Source organism: Urocampus carinirostris, chromosome 13 (assembly GCF_059441175.1).
Source record: "Urocampus carinirostris isolate Australia breed hairy pipefish chromosome 13, RoL_Ucar_1.0, whole genome shotgun sequence".
NCBI classification, from domain to species: domain Eukaryota; kingdom Metazoa; phylum Chordata; class Actinopteri; order Syngnathiformes; family Syngnathidae; genus Urocampus; species Urocampus carinirostris.
The window spans coordinates 12,067,456-12,092,521 of record NC_142361.1 but is presented as its reverse complement, the minus strand read 5'-3'; the positions used below and the strand labels follow the sequence as shown (position 1 = coordinate 12,092,521).

Genomic DNA, 25,066 nt, shown 5'->3' with positions numbered 1-25,066 from the left:
TGCTTCTGTGTCGTTTGAATCAATGGTCCCAAACAAAAACAAAATAAGACTGTTGCATTTTTTTTTCCTTATTTTGGGTGGATCACTTAACCACAAGGGTGGTGGTTGCATCATTTCCTGTGGTGTGTCTCGGGAAAGTAGAGCCTGGTGGCATCCATTCCTTTTCATTTTCAGGCCAAGAAATGTTCCCACCCGGTCTCGAACCAGGGACCTTTCGCATGTAGAGCGAATGTGCTTAGCACCACGTAAGGGCACCATTTACTGCGCTGTGTCTTGAGCAACTAGATTCTGGTGCCGCACATCTCTCTCTAAGCTGACAAATGTTTCCACCCGGTCTCAAACCATGGACCTTTTGCATGTTAGGCGAATGTGCTAACCACTGCACTACCGCTTATATCATTTTTATTTGTGTGTAACACGCATATTTTTTTCACCCATAACAGAACTAAAATTTTGGGTGCACAGACCACTATTACAACATTCCCTGATCTGAAACTTAAATGGGGGCAAGGAAAAACTCTAACCTTAGCATGGGGAACATAAAGAAATATGATGGCACCATATTACCATATTTGAGCAATGATTTATTAGTCGAAAAATATTTCTGACTACATCTGCACAACATTGGATGCAATTAGAATTAAACCCAGATCACGTCAATGAGGGCGCCAAGACCTAACTACTAGACCACTTGGTATGCATATGACATAGGAAATGGCATTAGGTTTTATCTCGTCATCACACTATTTTTACTCACGGTACCACAGTCCATGGTGCAGAAAAGGTTGGGGACCACTAACTTAAATAAAGAAATTAAACATTTAAAAACTTGTGATTTTTTTGTACCTTCTGTTCAGCAGTTTTTCTCCTCCAGACTTTAAAATATAGGGCATGTGTTCAAAGTGACAACTTGGTTAATCAACCATCCATGAAAAAGAAAACAAAATGCCAGAGACCCACCATAGATTATCTTATCCTCAGGGTTAAGTGTGAGCTTGTTTGTCTACACCCTGCACTAGTGGTTTAGCACATACAAATTCAGGTACATTCACACAGATCATTTCAAATCTTCATTGACAACAGTCTGTATATAAAGAATTTTAAAAGGTTTTCTGGATGGAGTTTATCTATTTCGATAAAAATGTGTTTTGGCAAACATTTGGTTTAGACAGTCAAAAAGTAAGAGAGAGTTCGGTCCTTCTCTCAATTAAAATAGGAAGGCTGCATAAATCCACTGGATATAAACGGGTGCAGGAGCCCTCCAGCGGATGAAATCGGAGAAGCTGACGCTGTGTGAAAGATGACATTTCCAGAGCTGAGATTGTGGAAAGACTGGTGAAAAGTGGACTGACCAGAGCACGTTGCTGGGCTGGGGCTGACAAGCGGGCTGGGTGGCAAGGTGCTGTCTGCGCCAGGGTTCTGTTTTTTCCACTTGGTGCGCCTATTCTGGAACCAGATCTTCACCTGCGTTTCTGTCAGACTCAATGACAGTGCCAGATTGAGCCGCTCGCACACTGACAGGTAGCGAGTGGCTCGGAACTTGTTCTCCAGCGCTACCAGTTGTTCGTAGGTAAAGGCCGTGCGGGCGCGTCTAGGTTTGGCGCCGTTCTGGTCTTGCCGTCGTCTTTTGTTGTGTGATGGAGGTGGGTCTTTCTGAGTGACTGTGAGCTCCTTTGCTGTGTTGTCCTGCTCTTCTGCTAGGCAGTGCTCGACCAGAACTGGGTGATGATTTTGGTGCTCTGACTGGTTATCTTCTAGTGAGAATGGAGAGAAAACATGCGCCCATGAGTTTTTGTACCGTATTTGGGGGGAATGTAAGTCACTTTTTGTAAAAATTGACATATTTTCCACACTATATAGCGCAGAGGATTTTAAGGCGCACACCCAAAAATTTGTATTTTTTGACTTTTGTATTGATCTCCCACGACCCTACTGAGGATAAGCAGTGCAGATAATGGATGAATGGATGGTATTGATATAAAAGTCGCACCAAACTATAAGAGGCATACAAGGGTTAGGGTGGTACTAAAAATAAATAAGTACTATATTTGGGCATGGATTGATCTGTCAAAATATATTGCTAATCACAAGTTGAAAATTTCGGTGCAACAGGAAATGAACACAGATTGCGGCGGGGAGAGCACCGGATACTAAGCACTAGACCAGTCTTTCTTTACTGGTAGGTTGGGAACCAAAAGTAGGCCGCGGACCCATTTTCAGTGGGTCACGGGCTTTTGCCTCGGCAAAATAATGCTAAAAAATAAAAATAACTGAGGGTCATAAAACCTCGTCAACAGTGGATGGTGACAATTCCCTGCAAATAAGAGTTGACACATGCCAATTAACACCAGAGAAAAAGGCATATGAAATTTGTTTTACATGTTGAGCATGGCATAATGCAGAACCAATGGAGAATATGTAACATACAGATTTTGTTATAATGAGGACAAAGCCTCTGTAGTAAAGCATTTTGGATTTAATTTAAATTGGGCATTAATGGGAATATTACGTTAGTTTCTACCCTATAAGGCGCACCTAAATAGGAGATCCTCCTAAAAACAAATATTTTTTGAGAGTTTTTCACATAAGGCAAACTAGACTGACTATAAGGCCAATAAAAGTAAGAGCGAGGTTTGCATTAAAAAATATATACAAAAAAAACTATTTCATAGAAGATAAATCCTAGGATAAATGGCTTCCCAACTAAAATTAATTGATTCATTCATAAAAGGTAACTATATGTAAAAGTATTTAGTTGTGATTTTTGCATTTAAGGTTTAATTTGCGCAGCCACCAGATTATAAAGAACACTTTCTAAATTGTTTCAAATGTGTTATTTTTAATCCACATTTTGGTACAGAAAATACGGCATTACTTTAAGTCTTTTTGGTTTTGCTGGCCTTTGTAAAAATGCAGATATATTCTTCTGTCTCTGGTAAAAACTGCACCATTAATCCGGGCGTCTTGTACTATATTAACGCCACATGTATTCGAAGTTTGTGAATTACAATGCTTAATTTGAGCTAAGAGAAAGTAAAACAAAAGTTTATACTTATATTTTTAATCACTTTCTGTTTTCTCATTCTTTAAAAATTTGTATCAGGTACAGTGACTACAAATGGTGTAAAAATGAGATGAGAACTCCTGCCCTGCTTTTTCCTATATCATCTATGTCCTTAGTGGCCAGGTGGCTAGGATTCGGCACTCTGTCAATTCCTGTTGCCACTAATGGCACACATTTGTGTCTGCGATAATTATCGACTGATCAATTATTGCACATCTATGATAATACACCGGTATGCTTTTTCGTTTTTTTGTACCTAAGGCGCACAATCAAGATTGTGGCCAATTTTGGGTTTTCACAAACCAATATCTCAAATGTCTACTTAAATTCCACATACACATTTTATATCCCCAGCAATATACTTTGTAATGAAGGGGGACATGCAACGTTTTATTTCTAAGCAAATTGTTGGCTTGTATTTTCCTTAGAAATAACTGAATACACATGGTCTTAAATTGAGGTGAAATCAGAGTCCAGGGAGAATAACCTGTCCAAGCATGAAAAGAAGATGCAAATGCAGCCCAAGAAGAGACTCACAGAAAATCGAATCCAGGACCTCTTGACACCAATCTGCTTTGCTGCTCTTGTCTAATGGGTTAATAATTTAGATGTATATGTCGATGGTATCAAAGGTAATTCTCTACATCATTTGGTTTTAAAACCTTGAAGAAAAGCAAGTACAAGTAATTTTGTAATCTATATCATGAAAAGAAATACTTTGTAGCATCCCTCATGGTCTCACAGAGACTCCTGATTGGTTATAAATGAGATGTGCTACTCCAGGACACTACTTTAAATTAGGTCACTTCCATCAGTGTAAACACAGCCAATGGGTGATGGTGCTGAACTGAGAGCTCCAGAAGAAGATCCTTAGGTTTTTCTTTTTCTTTATTATTGTCCATTTGTTTTTAATGTGCTAAAGTGAGTATACAGAAGTAAACTCCTCCTGAAGTGCTGGTGGTGGTCGGCCGCGGCCGCTAATCCTTCAATAATTTATCAGCAGCAGATAGTGCCTCAAATGTCATGTTGCGGAAAGAAATCCCGCCTAAATCCAGCCACGCCGTCTCAGCCGTGACGTGCTAATGGATTTCATATTTGCCGCAGGTCGATAAATGTCATCTATTTAGGAAGGGTGGGGCGGGCGGGGGGAGTTGGAATCGAGCGATTTTTGGAATCAGACATGGCTGGGGTCTGTGGGTTTGTACCTGCAAGGTGCTGCGAGGAGATATGCAGGATGCGGTAATGGGATATCGATCAAAGCGTCCTCAATGGGACGATTTAAACAATTATCTCAGCCTGCCTGCCCCAATGCCAATCACACTGCCGGGGCTTTGGGATACAAGCCTTTGTGGCTTCCTTGAAAGAGAAAACTAACCGTGGAAATTAGTGGAAGGTCATACAAAGATGACTTTGATTTAATTTGAGGAAAAACAACTTTAGCTTAACTTTCCTCTCTTCTGTTCAAAAGTCTGCAGTTTACTCCGTTAATTAAATGCTCATCCTTGTTTTTATGTCATTATTACCGGATTAATGTGCACTATATGAATGAACATGGTGTTGACTAATATACAACACAAACAATTGTTAAGTTAAAGTTAAGTCTAAACAAAACCCAACATGATTAACAAGTATTGGGCTTTTAATACATGTCTGTGCAAATTCAACTTCATTCTTGTGTTTTTCCCTGAAGAATGGTCAAATTATGAAAGTTGTTTTATTAAAGCTCTTTTATAAGAAATATAAAGTAAAGCTAGGACAATTTTATTATGTGTAAGCACTGTAAAAATAATTAATTTCCCCTCCCTTGCCAAATTTGTAAAATGCATAAAATACCCCAACCCTGTAAAATGAAGAACTGTAAACTAAATTAACTTTATTCTTCTTGTTTGCATTTTTTTTCTCAGGAAAATGTTCAACTTACTTCGATAATTTGCTTATTTTATTAAGTGGTAGCATTGTGTAAAATTGTCTGGCTCCAGAAAGTTTTTTAAAGGAAGATAAAGTATATGCATGTGGAGTAAGATCATTTTATTTTTTGTAACCACTTTGAAAAATGATTTATTTCCCCTCCCCACCACCTGTTTGTCTATTTTGTGAAACAAATATGTGAAAAATTAAATACTTTAACCCTATAGCCCACTAGAAGCATATATTGCAATAATCCTCAATGCATCCAAAAACGCCATAACAAGTTCTGTAGATCCAAAGATTCCCAACTACTGCTCTTAGGTGATCAGGTGCAATGCAGACACATTATTTTCCAACTATCTTTGCCACAGAGCTATAGTGACAGCCGGAACAAATTAATACTGGGAGGTGGCTAAAAGTAATGAACCGATGCATCTTGTTTTGTGGTTGTGTGTGGCGTTTTGTGATTTTTTTTTTACCATAAATCAATACTGTAATGGTTGCATAGGTTAATTTGATATTTATCAACACTGGGAATTGCAATTTTAAAAATGTGCTTATTTGCTTTTGTGTTGAAGGTATGCATATATAAGAAACATCTCATCTCATCTCATCTCATCTCATCAGCTGCACCGCTTATCCTCAGTAGGGTCGCGGGGATGCTGGAGCCCATCCCAGCAATCATCAGGCAGTAATAAGAAACAATTGAATAAAATTATATGTAATTTTATTTATTGTGTATTCCCGCACGGATAGGGACAAAATTTAGCCATATGCAAATTGTATGTTATTTTCTCAGTTTCACTGCGTTATAGATATGTTCGTCCTTCCTATTTACCTTCTGCCGTGTCGTCTCCTTCCGTATCGCTGTGCTCCTCCAAACTATTTCTCTCCTCGTCTGTCGCTCCTAACTTCGTCTTCTTGCTGTTAAATTTATTTGGGTCCAGGATGTTGTCGATTGAGAAGGAGATCTTGTTGTGAGTTGACGTCATCGTCACTCCGGAATGCTTTGAATCCAGCATGCTCATATAAAAATAACAAATAATAGAGACCGTTCCAACGATAGAGGAAATGTGTGATGCGTAATTACGCGCGCGCAGGACGGGTCCTCTGGTCCGGATGCGTCTTGAATCGGATCATCTGCGCTCTCGCCCCCCGCAAATCTTGTCCTGCAGGAGAGTGTGCGGGTTGGCTTTCCTTTAAAGCTTCTGACCCCCACTGGCGCCACGCACGTCACACAAACACTATTAGTGTTTCGCACGACCCCCTAATGGGCCGCGGGTATTGCTCGATAATCACCCATATCATTAAATTCAATAATGCGCGAGCTGAAAGTAAATTGGTCACAGATGGCGCTTGGAGGTGTGGAATTCACCGAATAGGGATTTTAGGGGTTTGTTTGGGAGGGGTAGAGCTTCACTTACGTTATTTTGCAATAAGTCATATTTGTATCTAAAAGCAAAACAAGGAAAGCCTACTAAATATCTGAAAATGAAGTAAAATTTGATCATGTTGTTACAGAATTGCTTTAGTTTCAAAACAAAGTCAGATCATGTTTATTTGTATAGCCCTTAATCACAAAAAGTCTCAGAGTTGTACAGACCACAATTACACAATCGCCTGATCTGAAACCTACGCAAGGGCAGGGAAAAACGCAAAAGCTTCAGCATGTGGAAACCAGGCTGCAATGGATGTTCCAAGTGCAGTGTTAAATGTAATTGCTCTGTTGTGTATTTGTACTCCCCCTGCCCTCTATTTTTTTAATGTCAGTTGTACAAGTTGTATGTCAACATTATATTTCAGAAATATTTAATAATATCTGTTGAATATGGATGCATTTTTCTTATTTTTAATTTATTTTAAGGGGAGTGTGTATTATTTAGCACCCCCTAGTGGTAATAAACGGAAACGTATGATATTTTGTCTATTATCGGTGGCCTTGGGGGTATGGCGCCCTCCCCGAGACTGGGAAGTTGTGGTTCAAGCCTCGGCCGAGTCATACCTAAGACTTAAACATTGGTACCCGTTGCCTCCCTGCTTGGCGTTCAGCATTAAGGGTTGGAATTGGGGGGTTTGGTCACCTAATGACTCCCAACACCTCAGTTGGGTTGAGCAAGGGGGCTGGGAATCCCCTCCTCTGAATCAATCTCCCAAAAAGAGTCAGAAATGACTCTAGCCACCTCCCACTAGGGGGATATGGCTGTGGTATATATACAGTGAGACCTCGCTACTTCGCGGTTCGACGTTCGCGCATTCAGAGCTTCGCGGTCTGTAATGGTAATTTTTTTTTTTTTTTATGAAGGGGCGCCGTTCTCGTTTCCCGGTGTTGTGCCCAAATCCGACTCCCGTACAGAATCCTCCCCCCCTCGCGTGAACGTGCATTCTGCTGCGCTTCCGACAAAAGTGATCGTATTCTATATAATACGCTCATTGAAACAATAAAGCGCGATCGTATTCTTCTTTATGTAAATTGAAAAGAAAGCTCTTTGATATGCTTTGGGCCGTCTACAGAGAGCGCTGCTAACGAGATCAAAGAGATCAAAGAGATCAAAGCCAGCAGAAAAGCTAATGTTGTGACTCGTTTCATCTGCAGTAACTGTAATAAAAACCTCATCATCCAGTCCAGTACACCGCGGTTACATATATATATATATATATATATATATATATATATATATATATATATATAATTATCAATGCCCATTGAGTTCAAAGAGCCTTTATAATAAAAAGAATTATTGCGCTTTTATCTTACTTCTAGGAACGCTGTTTCGGGATGCGCAGAATATTAGGAAGCAGGAAAGTAGGGATATCCCCATATTTGTTTGTTAGTGTAGCATGAAAATGGAGGAAGGAAGGAAAGCCCTGTTTTAAATACAGTCCAAATGTGAACCCAAACCAAATGAAAAAGCGTCAAGCGCTTTTAGGAAATACACATACTTGCACGTGCCTCACAAGAAGCTTGACGGAGGCTGCAATGATGATTTAAGTCAGAAGATTGCATCAGGGAGTAGAATATTTCTAATTTCTGGACAACAACCATAAAGGAAAGAATATGAATTTTAATAATAAGCAAAAATACATGAACTCTTACATTAAAATGCATTCTTTAGGGCAGTGGTTAGCACATTTGCCTGACACACAAAATGTTCCTACAAACATAATGGTTAATGGATCCAACCAACGAACCAATTTAAAGATGGAGAAATTAGCACTTATTTTACATAACATGATCCTCACCTAAAGGGACATGACAATATTGTCCGCCTCTTGCTGATATGGGTAAAATGAAAACTTTACACAACCAGGATATATCACTTCGAACCGTGATACTTCACCTAAAACTGTAAAAATGTAAAATTAACCCCCAAAAAAACCTTCCAGTTGCACAATATTTTGGAAATAAAGTCAAAGGGTACTTAAAGTAAACAATACAATGTAAAACATTTAACAGTACGAAAATAAAATACAGTACTTTTTCTGCAATAACTGTTTTAGAACCAAAGTTAAGAACATCTAAAGTTAAAACTACCAGTATATACAACCTGGAAATCTCACTTCAAGCAGGATATTGAACTTAATACCCGGTTATGGACTTAGAATTTAACACTTAACACTTTAGTGGGTTGGTAGTTTTGGGAAAGAAGCTATCCCCCAGTCGGTATTTTCGGGCCCTCTAGGATCTGAACTGTTTTCCCAATGGTAGCCGTACAAAAATACTGTTGATTTGGTGTAATGAATCTTTCAGGATGGGTTGCCAAGGTAGCATGAACTGGCAATGTCCTCCAGGTTGGGCAGGGGGCAGCACGTGATCTTCTGGGCTATGTTTACAATCTTCTGAAGAGTTTACCTGTCCGCTGCATCTTCTTATTGTACCACGCTGTAATGTCATACGTTAAGATGGAACATATCAAATTTTCTGGTTAGCGATAATTTCTCATGACACTTAATTCATCATTTCATTGAATAGCACAATATTCAAATCAGTATTTCTTGAATCAAGGGTTGGCTATCATCATAAAAATAAATGTGCCATTATTTTACTACTTTTTCCCCCCGGAGGTTTGGTGTTTATGATCTGCGAACGTTTCTCAGCATCATTCTTTATTTTTTGTGCAATTCGATCCTCTTTGTGCTTCTCAATACTGAGACAAGGGCATTAAAAACAGTAAAAGCTTTATAAAGATAAATTTGATAGTGTTTGGGAAGCATTTTACTACTAAGTATTTGTTTTCATTACATGTTTTGCAAATGTTTTATTCAGAACAAGTGTTGGAGTCGAAGTCATTCCCTATAGCAGCTCAAACAATACAAGATGTATTTTTCACCAACTACAAGGATCCATGTAAGCCACATTAAGGCGCACAATGGTCGCTGCTGATTGTTTTCTCACCTAAGCTGATAGATATATATTCACAATCGATGGACTCCCCGAAATGCTGCCATTAGCATTCGATAAAAACTGACACAGGGGTTGTTTAAAACCCTGACGGTTGATGACGGTTAAATGGTGAAACTGCCGCAGGATCAATAATCCCGGCAGGTGTCCGACACAGATAAAAACAAACCGATGGCGACCAAGAGCACCATTTTAGATAGCATCAGGCTAAACTAATTTTTTGCCGTGGCAAAGCTCTGTTTAACTCCAAGTCATAACTTAAAATGTCATTCTCTTCCAAGATAATTTTTTTTCTTTTTGCCATTCAATACATATTTGCATAATTAAACTTATTACAGATTAAAGCGATCAGCCCCTTATGATAATAAACATATAAATTGTAGTTGGCACTCTGTGCTAATCTCCAGATCACCAGACATAATAATGTACGATACATATTTAGAATTGAATTGTCTTTATTGTTATTGGTGTCAGCGTTGTAACACATTACTTGCAATGAGATAGACCTGGCATTCCAGGGTACACATTTTATAAGGACTTAAAAGAGTCTTTATTATTTTCTTTTCATTTTGGGGGTATTCCCAGATTTAGCTATATTTGTTGTGCCAGTTGTGTGAGGTGCTTTAACCGCAATCAATATTCCTTGCTGCAGGTAAAATAGCGACAAATTCTGATAGCCTTAAGCTATTCTTTTTGGTTATCTATCTTATTCGGCTTATGATTAAGTGAGGATTACCATTTTTTTCTAGCGGCTGCATCAATTGTTAATGCAGGTTTATTTGTATAAGTAAGCTCATTATATATTTATAAATTAGTAGAAACTAGAAATAATTAAAGAAAACGTCAATGGATTTTCAACATTCTTGGAGAACAGGAAGAAAAACAAAATCAGAATGTCAAATTCCAAAGCTGCTCTAAAAGCCCTTCCATATCCTTTTTATTAAATATACTAGGTTACCAAAAGTACATCCGCTCTAAAGGGTGTGGATATCAAAGAACTGCAACATTATTGGCCGATAGTGTCAACGTTGTAAACCGTGCCTAATATTCAAAATAACAGTAAGGTATAACAGTCAAAATAACGAATCTGCAATTTATGCAATCTCCTTTGCAGGGGTCCAATATTTAAACAAGAATAAACTTATCAGCTCATAATGAGATTTCCATGACAAAGTACAGACCTAAATGGACGAGCATTTCCAATACAGTAGTATGTCTTTTGTTCCTTTGGTCATACTTCCCTATATAAAGCATATGAGCCTTTTCAGCAAGTTAAATGAACCTCAAGTTATTATCTTAACTTGTATCATGTCAGCAGTAGACGACCTTTGTAAACGATAAAATTAATTCAATACCGTGTGCCGTCTTTTCCACTCTATAAGGCAAAGTGGATTATAAGGTTTACGCCCCAAAATTTGTCTTTTGAGAGATATTTTTCATATATAAGGCACACTGGACTATAAGGCACATGGAATCAAAACTGTAGTAGGAGCTAACGTATTTATTTGTGTCTAACCAATGTACACACTTACTGTTCATATTGAGCAAACATTAATCAGTTTGAAAATTTGTCATAGTATTAAATGCATCGGGAATCGGACCCGGGTCGCATAGGTGAGAGCGCTGAAATGTTATCACTAAACCACCAGCGATATAAATGACATATGAAAAGGCATTAAATTTTTGCACCAATGTAGGGTTGCCAAAAATGAACATTAGAGAATGGAGAAAACAGAAAATCATCTGAGAGATCCAAATCCGACAATGAATTGGACATTTATTTATGTATTTCAGGACAAATTTTCAGTTTTCTTCACTCCAAAACATTAATTTCTGGCACGGTGAGCAAAAGTAGTGTAATGATGCAATTAAGAAATCTAATACCTTTTTGTATGTTATCTATCGTGAGTGGTCTAGTTGTTAAGTGTGGGCGCTCTCACCTCCACCACTTGGGTTTAATTCCTGTTGCATACAATGTTTTGTGATTTCTGTCAGCAATGTTTTTCAATTGATCAATTATTTCACAAATACAGCAGTGTTCTACCATAAGAAAAATCTCATGAACAGGTATAATAAAAACTGTATGCATTTCCAATCTTATCCACCGTATTTTCCAGTACATAAGGCGCTTTTTCGAATTTCTGTCCTTTTAGCGTTTTAAATGCATTTTAGTCCAGAAAATACAGTTACATTTCTTACTAAAATTGTGTTTTTGTTTGAAGGTTGAATTGAAAGCCAAAGAAACTTGGGCCTAATTCTAGCATTGTTGTAGGTTAACAATTTAGAAAGAGTTTCATTAATTTACGTTGTTGAACATCACTTTTCTTTGGCATTCTTTCTTCATGTTTTTTGAAGTGTGTGAGGTCCAGATTGCGTTTTTTCTTGTCCGAATTACATGTTTGCACTGTCTCTCTTTCCTATTCTTCCCTTTTCTTCTTCCTGTGTTGTATCCGATTCGTGTTCTCCATTGAGCTCCAGCCGGTCATAACCTTGCAAGCTGGTTAGCTCCACCACAGTTACATAGTCAAACATTTGTTAAAGTCGCTCATCAGGGGAGCTTTGCCCATCGTCATTTGCATGTGTATGGTACTCCCACAGGCGCCACGTGGGGCCTTCCATTTGAATGGAGAAGGCCGCACACTGGAGGTTTACAACTTCCTACAAGAAAAGCCGATGGCCGGACATCTGTTAGCGCGTGTGAGCGCCACAAAAGAAGGCGTAAAGGCCCTTGGGTTGTCTTCACACTGAGCGGGAAGAGCCGGCGGGCCCCAAAGAGGGTGGAGCAGGCCCCGCGCCGTACACGGCAGGGAGCCACGGAGACACACTTCAATCCCTAGCCATAAAGTCATCACTTGGCAGGGAGGCTTTTTGCTAAACATCAGATCATTTGTCTAATGGCAGATGAGCTGCGCTTCTTTTCACAGACTCTGGCTCCATTGTTGTCTGCCTGACCTTTCCTGTAAATTGCGGGTCCAAAGAAACAAAGGAGTAGCAAGCAATGTCTTGTAAGCTGTGATGGAGGCTGTTTGATCTTCTGTGCCATTTCTGGTTTGGGGTCTGAACTATGTTGGAACATCCTTTTTATTGATTTTTCCTTTTAAAAAGTTTAATACTGTTTTCTTTTGTGTACTAAAATGAAAAAATTCTCAGATCATCTTTGTGATGTGAAGTGATCCACAAACCCCTATGTGTCTGCAGTTATTTAAAATTTCATTGGAAAATACTGGATACATTATTCAATGAAAAGCAACTCAAAGAACGGCCATTTCCATTCCCCTGGCATCAAAACTGCCTTGATCCCTTTATCAATACTGTTTGTCCAAATTAAGTTAGAGTGTCTATTACACATTGACCTGGAATGGTGTAATAACACTCAAATACTGTAAGTCGGATAAGGAAAACACATGTCCTATCATATAAACATAAATTTCTTTACATTTTCCCAGGTCTAGGAATCTGTGATTACATTATTTGATTGTGAAGTCCTTTTTAGGAGTTGACATGCTTTACCGCCATCTTCCTTCGACGGATGCTGAAGCAACAATTTTGCCCCCCAAAAAACAGCTCAGAGTAAATCCAGCCTGCTCATTCTTTCAATGTCACTCTCTGGGATTGATGCCGGTTGGCATGTGCTCTTGCTTCCTTAAATACATTTTGTTTTTCTTATACGCAAAAAATATTTGGAAGAAGGCGTGCACATTTTGCATGCAGATTTTGATAAGTGACTTCGTTAGAATGACTTATTGGAATGCTTACACTTCGGGACATTCTATGACACAAGCCTCTAGTGGTGAATTATTACACAGTAAAAGCACATTTATGTTTCCTCAATGGTTTGTCACTAATAAGCGCTAAAAACATTTGCGTTCGGGTACGTTAAATTTTGTATTAGAGCTTCCAACTTCTCAATTTAAATATTAGTACTCATAAAAAAGAACTTTCTGAACATTTGTATTTCTTTAAAAGTTGCACCTGTTGTAAAACTGAAATACTTTGCTGCCCATATGAAGTCATGATTACATCAAATATGTCAAATGTCTATAATGAGGGTTATGTTCCAAATAGAACGTGAGATAGGCAAAATCCGTAAAGTAAAAACCTTTGTTTTTATATTTTTTTATACAATGAAATACTCTGACACATTGAAACCAAAGAACACACAGTTTTTGAGGTCCGAGCCTTTGTTTAACAAATAAAAGTACCTTCAATCATATATTCCTTTTTTTCTATACCACTACCTACTCTTTCAGGGACTGTTTAGCCAATCAGAATGCAGAACACAATGCATGATGAAAATTTGTAAAGCAGCAAGACCGTGAACTGCTTTATAATGAGGGATTACTGTATATAATTCCTTCATTTAGTACTTCTTCATATATTTAGTCATAACTATATAACTTCTGTGTTATTTTATATTCAGAAGTGGCCTTAAGTGCATTCTTAGGTTCATTACCTTACTTCTTTGAGTGGAATATAAAATGGGACACGGATCAGATCATGAGGAGATGTGTAGACAAGCCTATTCCTGAGTGTCTTCGCAGCCTATCATATCCAGCAAATCCAGCTTTCGTCCCTGTTAACACGCATGCAATTGATTTCCTCAAGCAAATGTGGAATGGTTTGAGTAGGTTTCCCCAATGATGACGAACTATCATCAGGAGAACAGTGCTCCATTCAAGTGTAGATCCCTTCTAATAATTTATCTTTAACTTTGTAATGGATTTAATATCAGGTTTTTTGGGTATAAGAATGATGGTAAACCACCTCAGCCTTCCTAAAGATATTGCCTGTAGCTAATTTATTCCCAGAACATGCTGTTAACTAATTAAAAGCTTTAAGGAACGACTCATAATATTTTTAGACTTTATTTTGAAAACCTACCTCCTCCTGTCATGATTACCCAAGTGGAGCCACCTGGGGTAATCATCTGACGCGCGGGAATGCGCTTCCTGATTGGTTTATGTTCCCTTTTTAAGAACGCTACGCCGAGACCTGGTTGTCTGAGGATTACTTCTGTACCCCGTAAGACTCTCCCGATTACATGTGCCTTGTTGTTTACCTGATTCTGCCTGCCTGCCTCCGTTCCGACCTGCCTCCGATCCGACCTGCTTCCGTCCCACGCTACGATCTTCTCTTCAGTCCCGGTAAACTCGACCTGCTTCCGTCCCACGCTACGATCTTCTCTCCAGTCCTGGTAAACTCGACCTGCCTCCGTCCCACGCTACGATTGGCTACGTCTTCCGAAGTTGTCTTCACGGCGTTGCTGCTGCTGACGTTCGACGGTCATCACGTCTCCCGCTAACCCTTACCCTTCCCGAAATAAAGAATTGTACGAACGCTCTGGGGTCTCCTGCTCTGTTCTGGTCCTCCTGACAGAATCCTCAGACCAGAATGGACCCCGCGTTCGTACATCTGCCCCCTGACGACTATGAAAGCCAGAACCAGCAGCCCAATCCCCCTTTAGAATGTGCAGTTCGGCAAGTCATTTCCGACGTGGCGAAATTGGCTAATCAAGTGAGTCAGTTACGGCTCGAGTGGGATCAGTTAGGTCGGGACTGGTCCTATCTCTCCAAAGTAATGACCCATCAAGCCACTTCATCGGCGCCCAACACTGACCGGCCACCTTCAGCCTTTCCCAGTTCATTCAGCGCAGGATTCGCTGAGCCGCGAGTGGGCGCGCCAGAAAAGTTTGGGGGAGATCCCGCTCAGATCCGCCCATTCATAGTAAATTGTAGATTAATATTTGATCTCCAGCCCCGCAATTTTGCTACAGAAGCAGCTAAGGTAGCGTTTGCCATTAATCACCTCACGGGAAGAGCGCGTCTTTGGGGAACGGCCGCCTACGAGAGAGGTGCTACGGCGTGCAAACCATTCAACCTCTTGGCTCAAGAGCTGATTAAGGTCTTTGACTCTGGTTCCTCATCGGTCGACGCCGCCCGTTCGATCATAAACTTCCACCAGGGGAGACGTTCCATTGCCGACTATGCTGTCGACTTTCGTACGCTAGCAGCACAAAGTGATTGGAATGAAGAGGCGCTGGTCGACGCCTACCTCCACAGTTTGTCCGGTTATCTCAAGGATGAATTAGTCTCCCACGCTCCTCCGGCAACACTTGACGAAGCTATTGACTTGACCGCCCGGATCGACCGTAGAGTTCAGGCGAGACGCCGAGAGAGAGAGGGTCCCAGCCAGTCCGTCACCAGGCAAGTTCAAGAAGCTAATAATGTACCGAGCCCCCGGGTTCCATTCAACCCCATCGTAGAAAGGATGGAGGTGGACCAGGTCCCGGTCATCCCCATCGAAGAAAGGATGGAGGTGGACCGGGTCTCTCTTTCCCCCGAGGAACGCCGGCGAAGGTTTGTTAATCAATTATGTTTATACTTCGGTGGCAAGGGACATCGCGTGGTCACCTGTCCGGTAAAAGGCCAACGCTCGTCGGACGTAAGGGGCGTCCGATTGAACTCGGTCCTTGTATCTGCTCCCAAAGACGCTAGACCCGTTATCCAGGCTTCTCTCTTCCTCCCCGATTCTACGCAGACATTCCCAGCCCTGATTGACTCTGGCGCTGAGGTAAATATCCTTGATCTGTCCCTCGCACGCAAAACGGGGATACCTGTTAAACCCCTTCCTAATCCAGTATCAGCTCGGGCTTTAGATGGTCACCTGTTAGGCACAGTGTCTCAAATAACTGAACCCACAGAATTACAGTTGTCTGGAAATCACCGAGAGAAGATCCGATTCCATTTACTTCACTCCCCAAGCCAACCCCTCGTTCTGGGTCATCCATGGTTGGTCCAACACAACCCCCATTTCGACTGGCACACTGGGTCGATACTGGAATGGGGCATGGACTGTCACCAAACCTGTCTGCGAGCCGCTCCTGACCCGGGTCACTCTACTTCCACAAGGGCTTCACCCAATCTGTCCAAGGTCCCAGTTTGTTACAACCACCTACGGGAGGTCTTCAGTAAAGCTAAGGCCTCTTCCCTGCCACCCCATCGGCCTTATGACTGCGCAATGACCCCCATGCCTACCTGTTCGACTCCCTTGCCTGCCTGTCCGACTCTCCGGCCTGCCAGACCGACTTCGACTCTCCGGCCTGCCAGTCCGACTCCGCTGCCTGCCAGTCCGACTTCGACTCTCCGGCCTGCCAGTCCGACTCCGCTGCTGGTCCTGATACTGCCTGTTCTGATTCTGTCCTTTCTGCCTGCTCTGTTTGCCGGTTCTGATTCTGCCTGTCCTGTTTTTGCCGGTTCTGATTCTGCCTGTCCTGTCTCCGCCTCTGTCTTGCCTGATCTGATTCTGCCTGTCCTGTCTGAATCGCCGGTCCTGATTCTTCCTGTTTGCCCTCCGGACCCACCCTCTGCCGCCCCTTCTGATGCTGATGAGGGGGCTTCCCTCCATTCGGAGAGATTCTGAGAGGTACTGTGCTGTTACATAGTTCCCCGATTACCTGTGTTTCCCTGTGACGTGTCTTGGATTATTTTTTTTTTTTTTCCTGGGGGACTTCTGGAGCCGTCCCTTGAGGGGGGGGTTCTGTCATGATTACCCAAGTGGAGCCACCTGGGGTAATCATCTGACGCGCAGGAATGCGCTTCCTGATTGGTTTATGTTCCCTTTTTAAGCACGCTACGCCGAGACCTGGTTGTCTGAGGATTACTTCTGTACCCCGTAAGACTCTCCCGATTACATGTGCCTTGTTGTTTACCTGATTCTGCCTGCCTGCCTCCGATCCGACCTGCCTCCGATCCGACCTGCTTCCGTCCCACGCTACGATCTTCTCTTCAGTCCCGGTAAACTCGACCTGCTTCCGTCCCACGCTACGATCTTCTCTCCAGTCCTGGTAAACTCGACCTGCCTCCGTCCCACGCTACGATTGGCTACGTCTTCCGAAGGTGTCTTTACGGCGTTGCTGCTGCTGACGTTCGACGGTCATCACGTCTCCCGCTAACCCTTACCCTTCCCCAAATAAAGAATTGTACGAACGCTCTGGGGTCTCCTGCTCTGTTCTGGTCCTCCTGACAGAATCCTCAGACCAGAATGGACCCCGCGTTCGTACATCTGCCCCCTGACGACTATGAAAGCCAGAACCAGCAGCCCAATCCCCCTTTAGAATGTGCAGTTCGGCAAGTCATTTCCGACGTGGCGAAATTGGCTAATCAAGTGAGTCAGTTACGGCTCGAGTGGGATCAGTTAGGTCGGGACTGGTCCTATCTCTCCAAAGTAATGACCCATCAAGCCACTTCATCGGCGCTCCTGCTCTGTTCTGGTCCTCCTGACACCTCCCTCCTGGAATCAAACAAACACGAGGAGGGATAAAAAAATATTCCTCAAAACTCTAAATAGGGACGTCTTAGGAAGGCCATGTGCTAAAGATCATTCTTTGGTTTTAAAAGCATCATCCTGAAAAAGTTTTATGTGCTCCATAAGTATAGATTTCTGTCTATAATGTCGACTGAGCGTCATCTTTGTGAACCCTGCGCAAACAGAATAGGATTTAGCTCTATTTTACGATTACTCAAATTATGAATCTGAAAGAATGTCTGTTGATCTTTGAATCCAGTTAAATATATATTAGGTTCAAAATCTATTAACCAGATGTCTATGATGTCTGCCAGTCTTACTGCCACCCGCCGTTGTTCACATGCTGGTGTGACTCTCTGAGACAACAAGGTCAGTGGCATTGCCCGGTAATTGTCCTAACGGTTTGTGTACCTGTTGGGTGGAGGCGAGTAATGAGAGTTTTTCATTATGTGCGGGACGGGTGAATGCGCCTGGCAGATGCTGACAGGCAGCAGATGTGGAAAGTTGGGCGGTGATTTGTACAGAGGGTCAACGGCATCGCATGGCCGATGGAGAGGGAAGGCGGGGCTGAATTACGCTGAGGGACGCTGTCAGTCATTACTCGACCCCATCAGAACAAGGTAAAGGTCGGTTCACCACCCCACGTCATCTTTGCTACCAGGTTTCTGTGAACATCACAGCCAGGAGAAAAACTTATTTTAAATTCCAGCAATATTTCTTAATTGAGCCAAGGCATGCATTTTAGATTTGTTAATATTACTACACAACAGAAAATTTTAAAAATTCAACCAAATACAATTACAATTTTTTCTAAATTGAAAAGATTATGAACTTTGGCAAAAGTAATAAATACTGTAATCCTTCAATTTTCACAGGGGTTGCGGTCCATAAACAAAGTAGATACTTTTATATATTAATTTGATACTCAAGAACAAAACCCAGTTTACAGGCTCAAACATTCGTTTAACCAATGAACGTACTGTACTTTATAACCTTTTTTTTCACATATAACTTCTGTACTGTTAGATTATATTTTTTTAAACAATCTAGCTGTTTTATTGCACAACCGTTTTGATTAAGGACACTATTAACTTAACTTAACATGATACTTGGTCATACTTTAGACGGAACAATATGGAAAACTACATTTGCCTTCCGTCCGGCAACCCTAAAAGACCATATTAGACTAAAAAAAACTCATATTGGACCATAGAAGAAACAAAAACAAAAAATACGTCTGGAAAAAATGAAAAGCCTCCTATAAAATAGAAAAGAAAACGCGTACTGTATTTGCTTAGATTCATTAGAAAACATGTGTTCTGTTTTGTCTTACAGAACCATATATTTTTCCAGGAAGCCACTAGGGACTGCCAAAGAAAGACCCACATGTGGCTCCAGAGGAAGATTAGCGGTTGGAAAAGTCCAACTTTGTTGGCGATAGAAAGCATCTTCCTCTGCCCATCCACCCTTAGTTTGTCGGCCCAGAAAGTTTTGTCAAGATGATGGCTTTTAAGTCAAGTCAAGTCATTTTTTTTTTTGTATAGCCCTTAATCACAAAGAGTCTCAAAGGGCTGCACAGGTTATTGCACAGACTATTATTTCAGACTATTATTACACAATCCCCTGATCTGAAACCAACATGAGGGCAAGGAAAAACTCAACATGGGGAGAATGAAGAAACCTTGAGAAGGAACCACACAAGTGCTAATCCCCCTTTCAGGATGACCAGGCTGCAATGGATGTTGCAATTAAAATAGTACAGAGATATTGTCAACAAAAAATACAGGTTATTCATTTGCTATAGAGTAGAAGTGTGTTTTAAGCTTAGATTTAAACATTTCCACTGAGGTTGCAGATCGGATGTTAGGGGGAAGAGCATTCCACAGCACCGGTGCCCGGATGGAGAACGCTCTCAAACCTGCGGAACACTTCTTGGCTCTTGGGATCACCAGCGCTTTCAGAACGAAGGCTTCGGACCGGAACATAGGGGAAAATCAAATCTGAAAGATATGAGGGAGAAAGTCCATGTATGATTTTGTATAATACCAAGAGAACCTTGACATCACATCTTAGGCTAACAGGGAGCCAATGCAGGTTAGCCAAAATCGACGTATTGTGTTTAGACTTTCTTGTCCTAGTTAAAAGCCTCGCTGCAGCATTTTATACCAGCTGAAGACTCTTGATTCTGGACTTCGGGAGACCGGAGAGTAGTGCATTACAGTAATCGAGACGGGAGGTAACAAACGCGTGAATTAAAATGTCCGCATCCGACTGAAACAGCATAGGACGAGTTTTAGCAGTGTTGCGAAGATGGAAGAAAGCAATTCTCGTAATTTTCTTCACAGGTGTTTGAAAGGATAGATCAGGGTCAAATATGACACCTAAATTTTTAACTGAGTCACTCTGCAGTTTTTGAGAATAATTCACGGCATTTAGATGGACCAATAACTAACATTTCAGTCTTTTCAGAGTTAAGACGCAAGAAATTGAGTTACATCCACTCTGTTATCTTTTTAGAGAAACTTGAAGTTGAAAAAGTATTCCGTATACATAATGTATGTTCGTCAAGCTGTTTTACATATGTGTGCAACTCAGACACTAACATCATTAACACGCAGGCAGACAAGTAGAAAATGGGTGGGGGCAACTGTTTAGCCGGTCAGAATGCAGAACATGAAACGCAGTTAAAATTCCCGATGTACCAAAACCGCGGTAAGTAAACCGCGATACAGCAAGTGATTACTGTTAAAATTTTGGCACTATACTAAAACCTGTGTCAAGGATCAATGCTGAAATAAGTGAGGCCCAATCTCATTATCTAACAACTACCCACTTTGTCTTGTTTAGCTTCCTCTTACCACTTCCACAACGTTGGTGAGGGCACCCAAGGAACAATTATTCTAGGAATTAAGAGAAGTCTGTTCTTACTGCTTACAAAGCCTTCACTTCCAGCCAAGCAAGTTGTGATGTAAGAAACTCGACAATTGTTAATTCTATGCGGCCTTCAACTTGAACAAGATTGACAGTTTTTTCACTAGCCATACAGCTCCACCACATGAGTGAACAACCACCAAATGACACACACAACATTTTATTTTAAAATAAAGCGGCTGATTTACTTCCAAATTTGCTTTAGCATGCCTCATTTAGACTGATTAAACTTAAATTTAGATATTTTAACATAACAATGTGTAGTATGCATAGCAGAAGAAGAATCCATGATTCAAGGAGAAACACTTGCTACCTACAGTCAAATTTGGTGATAGTTCCATCATACAAGGGACTGTGTGGCCAGTTCAAGTTGATGGCTACATGAATTCGTTATTTTCAACAAATACTTACGAACAATGTTTAAGAATCTTTGACAAAGTAGAAGTTGTGCAGGGCCTGGATACTAAACACTGCTCATTTTCTACTAAAGCAGTCATGCAGAGGAACAAGTACAATGTTCTGGAATGGCTCCCTCAGTCCCCAAACCTAGACATTATTGAAAGTCTGTGGTGTTATTTACAGTGGACTGCTCATGCACAGAAAACACAAAACTTTACTGAACAGGAGTTGTTTTTTAAAGAAGATTGCGTAAAAATACCTTCATCCAGAACCCATACCTCCATTAGAAGCTACGGGAAGTATTTAGAGGCTGTCATTTTTTTCATGAAGAATATCTACTGAAACTTCACTGTAAATGTCTGTTCTATGACATGTTTAAGAAAAATCGCTGGTCCCCAACCACAAATGATTTATAAAACAAAATCTTGTGATGATTGAACTGCCCATTTTTTTCATACGACTGTAAATATACACGTGAAGTAAAAACGAGATTTTATGTAAATGTATACCCAGGCATATTAATCAGGTTTAGGAAAATAAAGTGAATTCTGAAATCTACATCAAAGAAATCTAATTGAATAGAAATAAATGTTTGCTAGTGTTGTTTGATTGTTATTGATACCTGCATTTGCCTTCAAATTAAAAATCATTTTTTAGAGTGTGTTTGAAAAAAATAAAATCATAGTTTTGCCTGTACACAACGTAATTTCAGTGTCCTGGAGTTCAATTTTATGTACAATGTTGTTTCGGAGGTGACATCTAAGTTCATCATCAATTATGTACTTTTCACAATGAATGTTGATCGGTTATCCCTTTTTTTTTACTTTCAATGTTCCTCAAACGTTCATTTTATGGTTCCCGGTATTTTCACAGACAAATTTTTAATCAGGCCTTTTTTCTTAGCTGTTGTGTTGATGATACACTGACCACCAAATTAACCTAAGTGCTTGTTACCTCTTGAAAATTTGTGACCCGACCTTGCCGGCCACAGGTTTCAGAATCGCCTGGTTTTTCGCACGCCAACAATGGTGTCATTGTAGAATTCCAAGTAAGCTCCACCTGATCCTCCTGGTTACAAACTGGGCGCCCCGTGACCTTGCCCTGAGCTCTGTTTGTGACCTCTTCATTCCGCTTATCAACTACTGCCATCCCCTAGCACTGATTTGTTATCTATCACCCCCATGATTGCAATCGGCTTAATCTTTGGTTGTAGTGCCTGAAGTCTTCATCTCGTGTCTTTTTGTGTGATGTGGACTCCTACAATGTAATGCAACCCCTTTTTCTATATGTGGTGCTTTTATGTACCTCTTTTTCCTGCACTCTAAAGCGTACCAGATTATAAGCCGTACCCCCATAAATAGTCTTTTGTCTATATTTTTCATACATGCACGGGCTAGAAGGTGCATGAAATTGAGACTACAGCTAGAGGTTTAATGTGCACGGGTTCATATTAATATTTTAATGCAATGCAATAATATGTGCCACTGACAAAAATCTCAAAACATTGTATGCAATTGGAATTATACACGGGTAGTGACGGCAAGAGCGCTGTCACATTGCTACTAGACTGCCAGTTCTCGTTGCATAGGACGTTTTTCCAATTATTTTAGCGATATTTATCGATTTGATTAAATGTTGCACAATTATTGCTTGAATACGGTATTACAGTCAAACCTTGTATGTTAACGGATACCTATATTTACTGTATGCATTTCCAACTGAAACCGCCGTATCCTGCGGTACCGTAAAATTTGGACTATAAGTTACAACTTTTTTCCTATGCTTTCAACCCTGCGGCTTATGCAATGATGCGGCTAATTTATGCATTTTTTTTTGTAAATGAAAATAATGTGGCAAAACGAAAGGATTATAAGAAGCAACGTCCAATGAAGCAGAAATGTTTTAGGTGGATTTCTATTTATCTGTCTGCATTATCGTTTGTTTTGGAATAAATATTTTACACGGTTAAATTCGATGGATTGTCCTTGATGTAACAAAGCAATTTTTGCGGACATTCAAAGAAGTAGAAGACGGCCAGGGTGAGTTTGAGTTTCCTCAGCTTTATGGTTTTCGAGTATCTTGTTTTGAACTGATCGGTTATATTCTGAAATGATAATCATATTTTGAATCCCAAGAGTTGAAGCTTTCCAATAATATGTGGTATCTCAGTGACTGGTGACATTGTTCAGACACATATTTGTTTATAGAAAGTCTGACGGCCCACCGGCTGGCTGTCAGAACGTCAAGGGGTTAACGTACCGTATGGCATTAAAACTCTTTGTACCGTTTTTCTTCGTAAATATCATGTTTCAGTGTGGGCACATGTGGCTTATAGTCAGGTGCAGGTTATGTATTTGCAAAATGTTTTTTTATTTTAAAAATGTACTGGGTGCGTTTAATAATTAGGTGCGCCTTGTAGTCTGAATTTTACGGTATATAAGGTGTACTCGGTTGTAAGGCGCACTTTTACATTTCTGGCCAAATTTGAATTTTTAGGTGTGCCTCATTGTCCCGAATACACGGTACAGATATATATTTTTTCCCACTTTTTACTACACAGGCCTACTTGCTAGCATTGCTGGCTTTCACAGCGGTCGTACTGTCACTCAACGCAGGCATTGATTAGCCATTGTTCTGAGAAGGTCACATCATAATTCATTAAAAGTAATTACACGCACAGTGCCACCTGCACTCCTCCTCTCGCCCAAGCACTAAATTACGAGCGAAGCCGTGGTGCCGCTCGCGCACGGAAACAATGAAGATGTAAAGGCGTGCGAGCTATTAGTTACATTATTTAAATGGAGCCGTTTAAACCTAGGGAGCTGTCTTTATGAAGGGCAATTAGGCACTAACGGTAATTGATAATTCCTGCTAATTACAATTAGGAAGTATAAATAGTGGTGAGCTTGTTTGTGATCGTTGTAGAGAAAAGAGGAGCTTACATGTCGGTGGCTGGGAAGGCAAACGGATTAAACTCCATTCGTCTCCATCTCGTGCACCAACAGATTGTGGTTGTCCCTTTGTATTTCGCCGTTACCCATTAGCACACTTTTTTCCACACTGTGCCCTTGCCATACGGTGCACATGGTTTTCAAATTCAGGAAATCAGGAGGGTGTTAATAATGTTTTTGTTCGGGATCTGCTGTATATAAAAAGCATAAATTATATATGTTTGTTTATCTGTCTGTCAACCCAAGAAAAGAGGGAGGGAGTTTAGATATGACCATCTTTCACATGCATTCAGATGTAAAAATTGCACACAAAAAAGTAACTCATAGTTTTTTCCCAGAACAACATGGAATATCAACAGCATTTCAAGGATTTCCGTCTCCATCTGGACTCAATCTTACTCTTGGGTTTTCCATTCTTGTGTGGCAATGCCACCCAACCATCCATTTTCTGCCCCATGTATCCTCGGGTCGCAATGGTGCTGGAGCCCCAGCCATCTATGGGCAGTGGTTGCCAACCCGTTCCAGGGCGAACACGGAAAGATACAACCATTCACACGCTCGCTCGGGTAGGAACAATTCGGAGTCACCAATCAACCTGCAATCCATGTGTTGAGAATGTGAAAGGAAATCTGAGTGCCCGTAAGAACATGCAAACTCAGGAAGGCTGGTAGCTGGATTTGAGTTCGGGACCTCTGAACTGTGGGGTTCATGCACTTACCACTCTGCTGCCATACGTGTGCCAGCGACCGTGCAAAGGGAAATGCCGTCAAGTCGTGTCACGTCATGTTTATTTGTATAGCCCATAATCATAAGAAGTCCCAACATTTCATGAAATAATATGCTCTATAAAGATAAATAAGGTTGAGTTAAACTTACCTTTGGAAGATGAGCTTCAAGAGGTCCTCCTCCGTGGTAAAACGTGGCCCAAAAAAGCCTTCTGACCATTTTCTTAACCGCATCAAGCTTTTTTATTCCACTTTCATTTAAAAAGAAACAGTTCGCCACTTTACACTTTACACCAACCATATTGAATGGATGCGCGAGACATTAAACAATAAAAACGTCAATTTAGCATGCTGGAGATTCAGTACAGTATATTTACACAAGAAC

The 25,066-nt window shown here is 40.8% G+C and overlaps 1 protein-coding gene and 1 long non-coding RNA gene across 2 annotated transcripts in view; one reads left to right on the top strand and one right to left on the bottom strand.

Annotated features, from left to right (window-relative positions):
- LOC148353744 (uncharacterized) overlaps nucleotides 1-25,066 on the top strand; it is a 42,005-nt gene that overhangs the window by 12,070 nt on the left and 4,869 nt on the right. The window lies entirely within an intron of this gene.
- On the bottom strand, nucleotides 701-6,076 carry nkx1-2a (NK1 homeobox 2a). The gene is made up of 2 exons (XM_088351571.1): nucleotides 5,811-6,076; nucleotides 701-1,754 (listed from the first exon to the last, which is right to left on the bottom strand). The coding sequence occupies exons 1-2, from the start codon at nucleotides 5,998-6,000 to the stop codon at nucleotides 1,204-1,206; spliced, it is 741 nt and encodes a 246-aa protein (XP_088207697.1). The 5' UTR covers nucleotides 6,001-6,076; the 3' UTR covers nucleotides 701-1,203.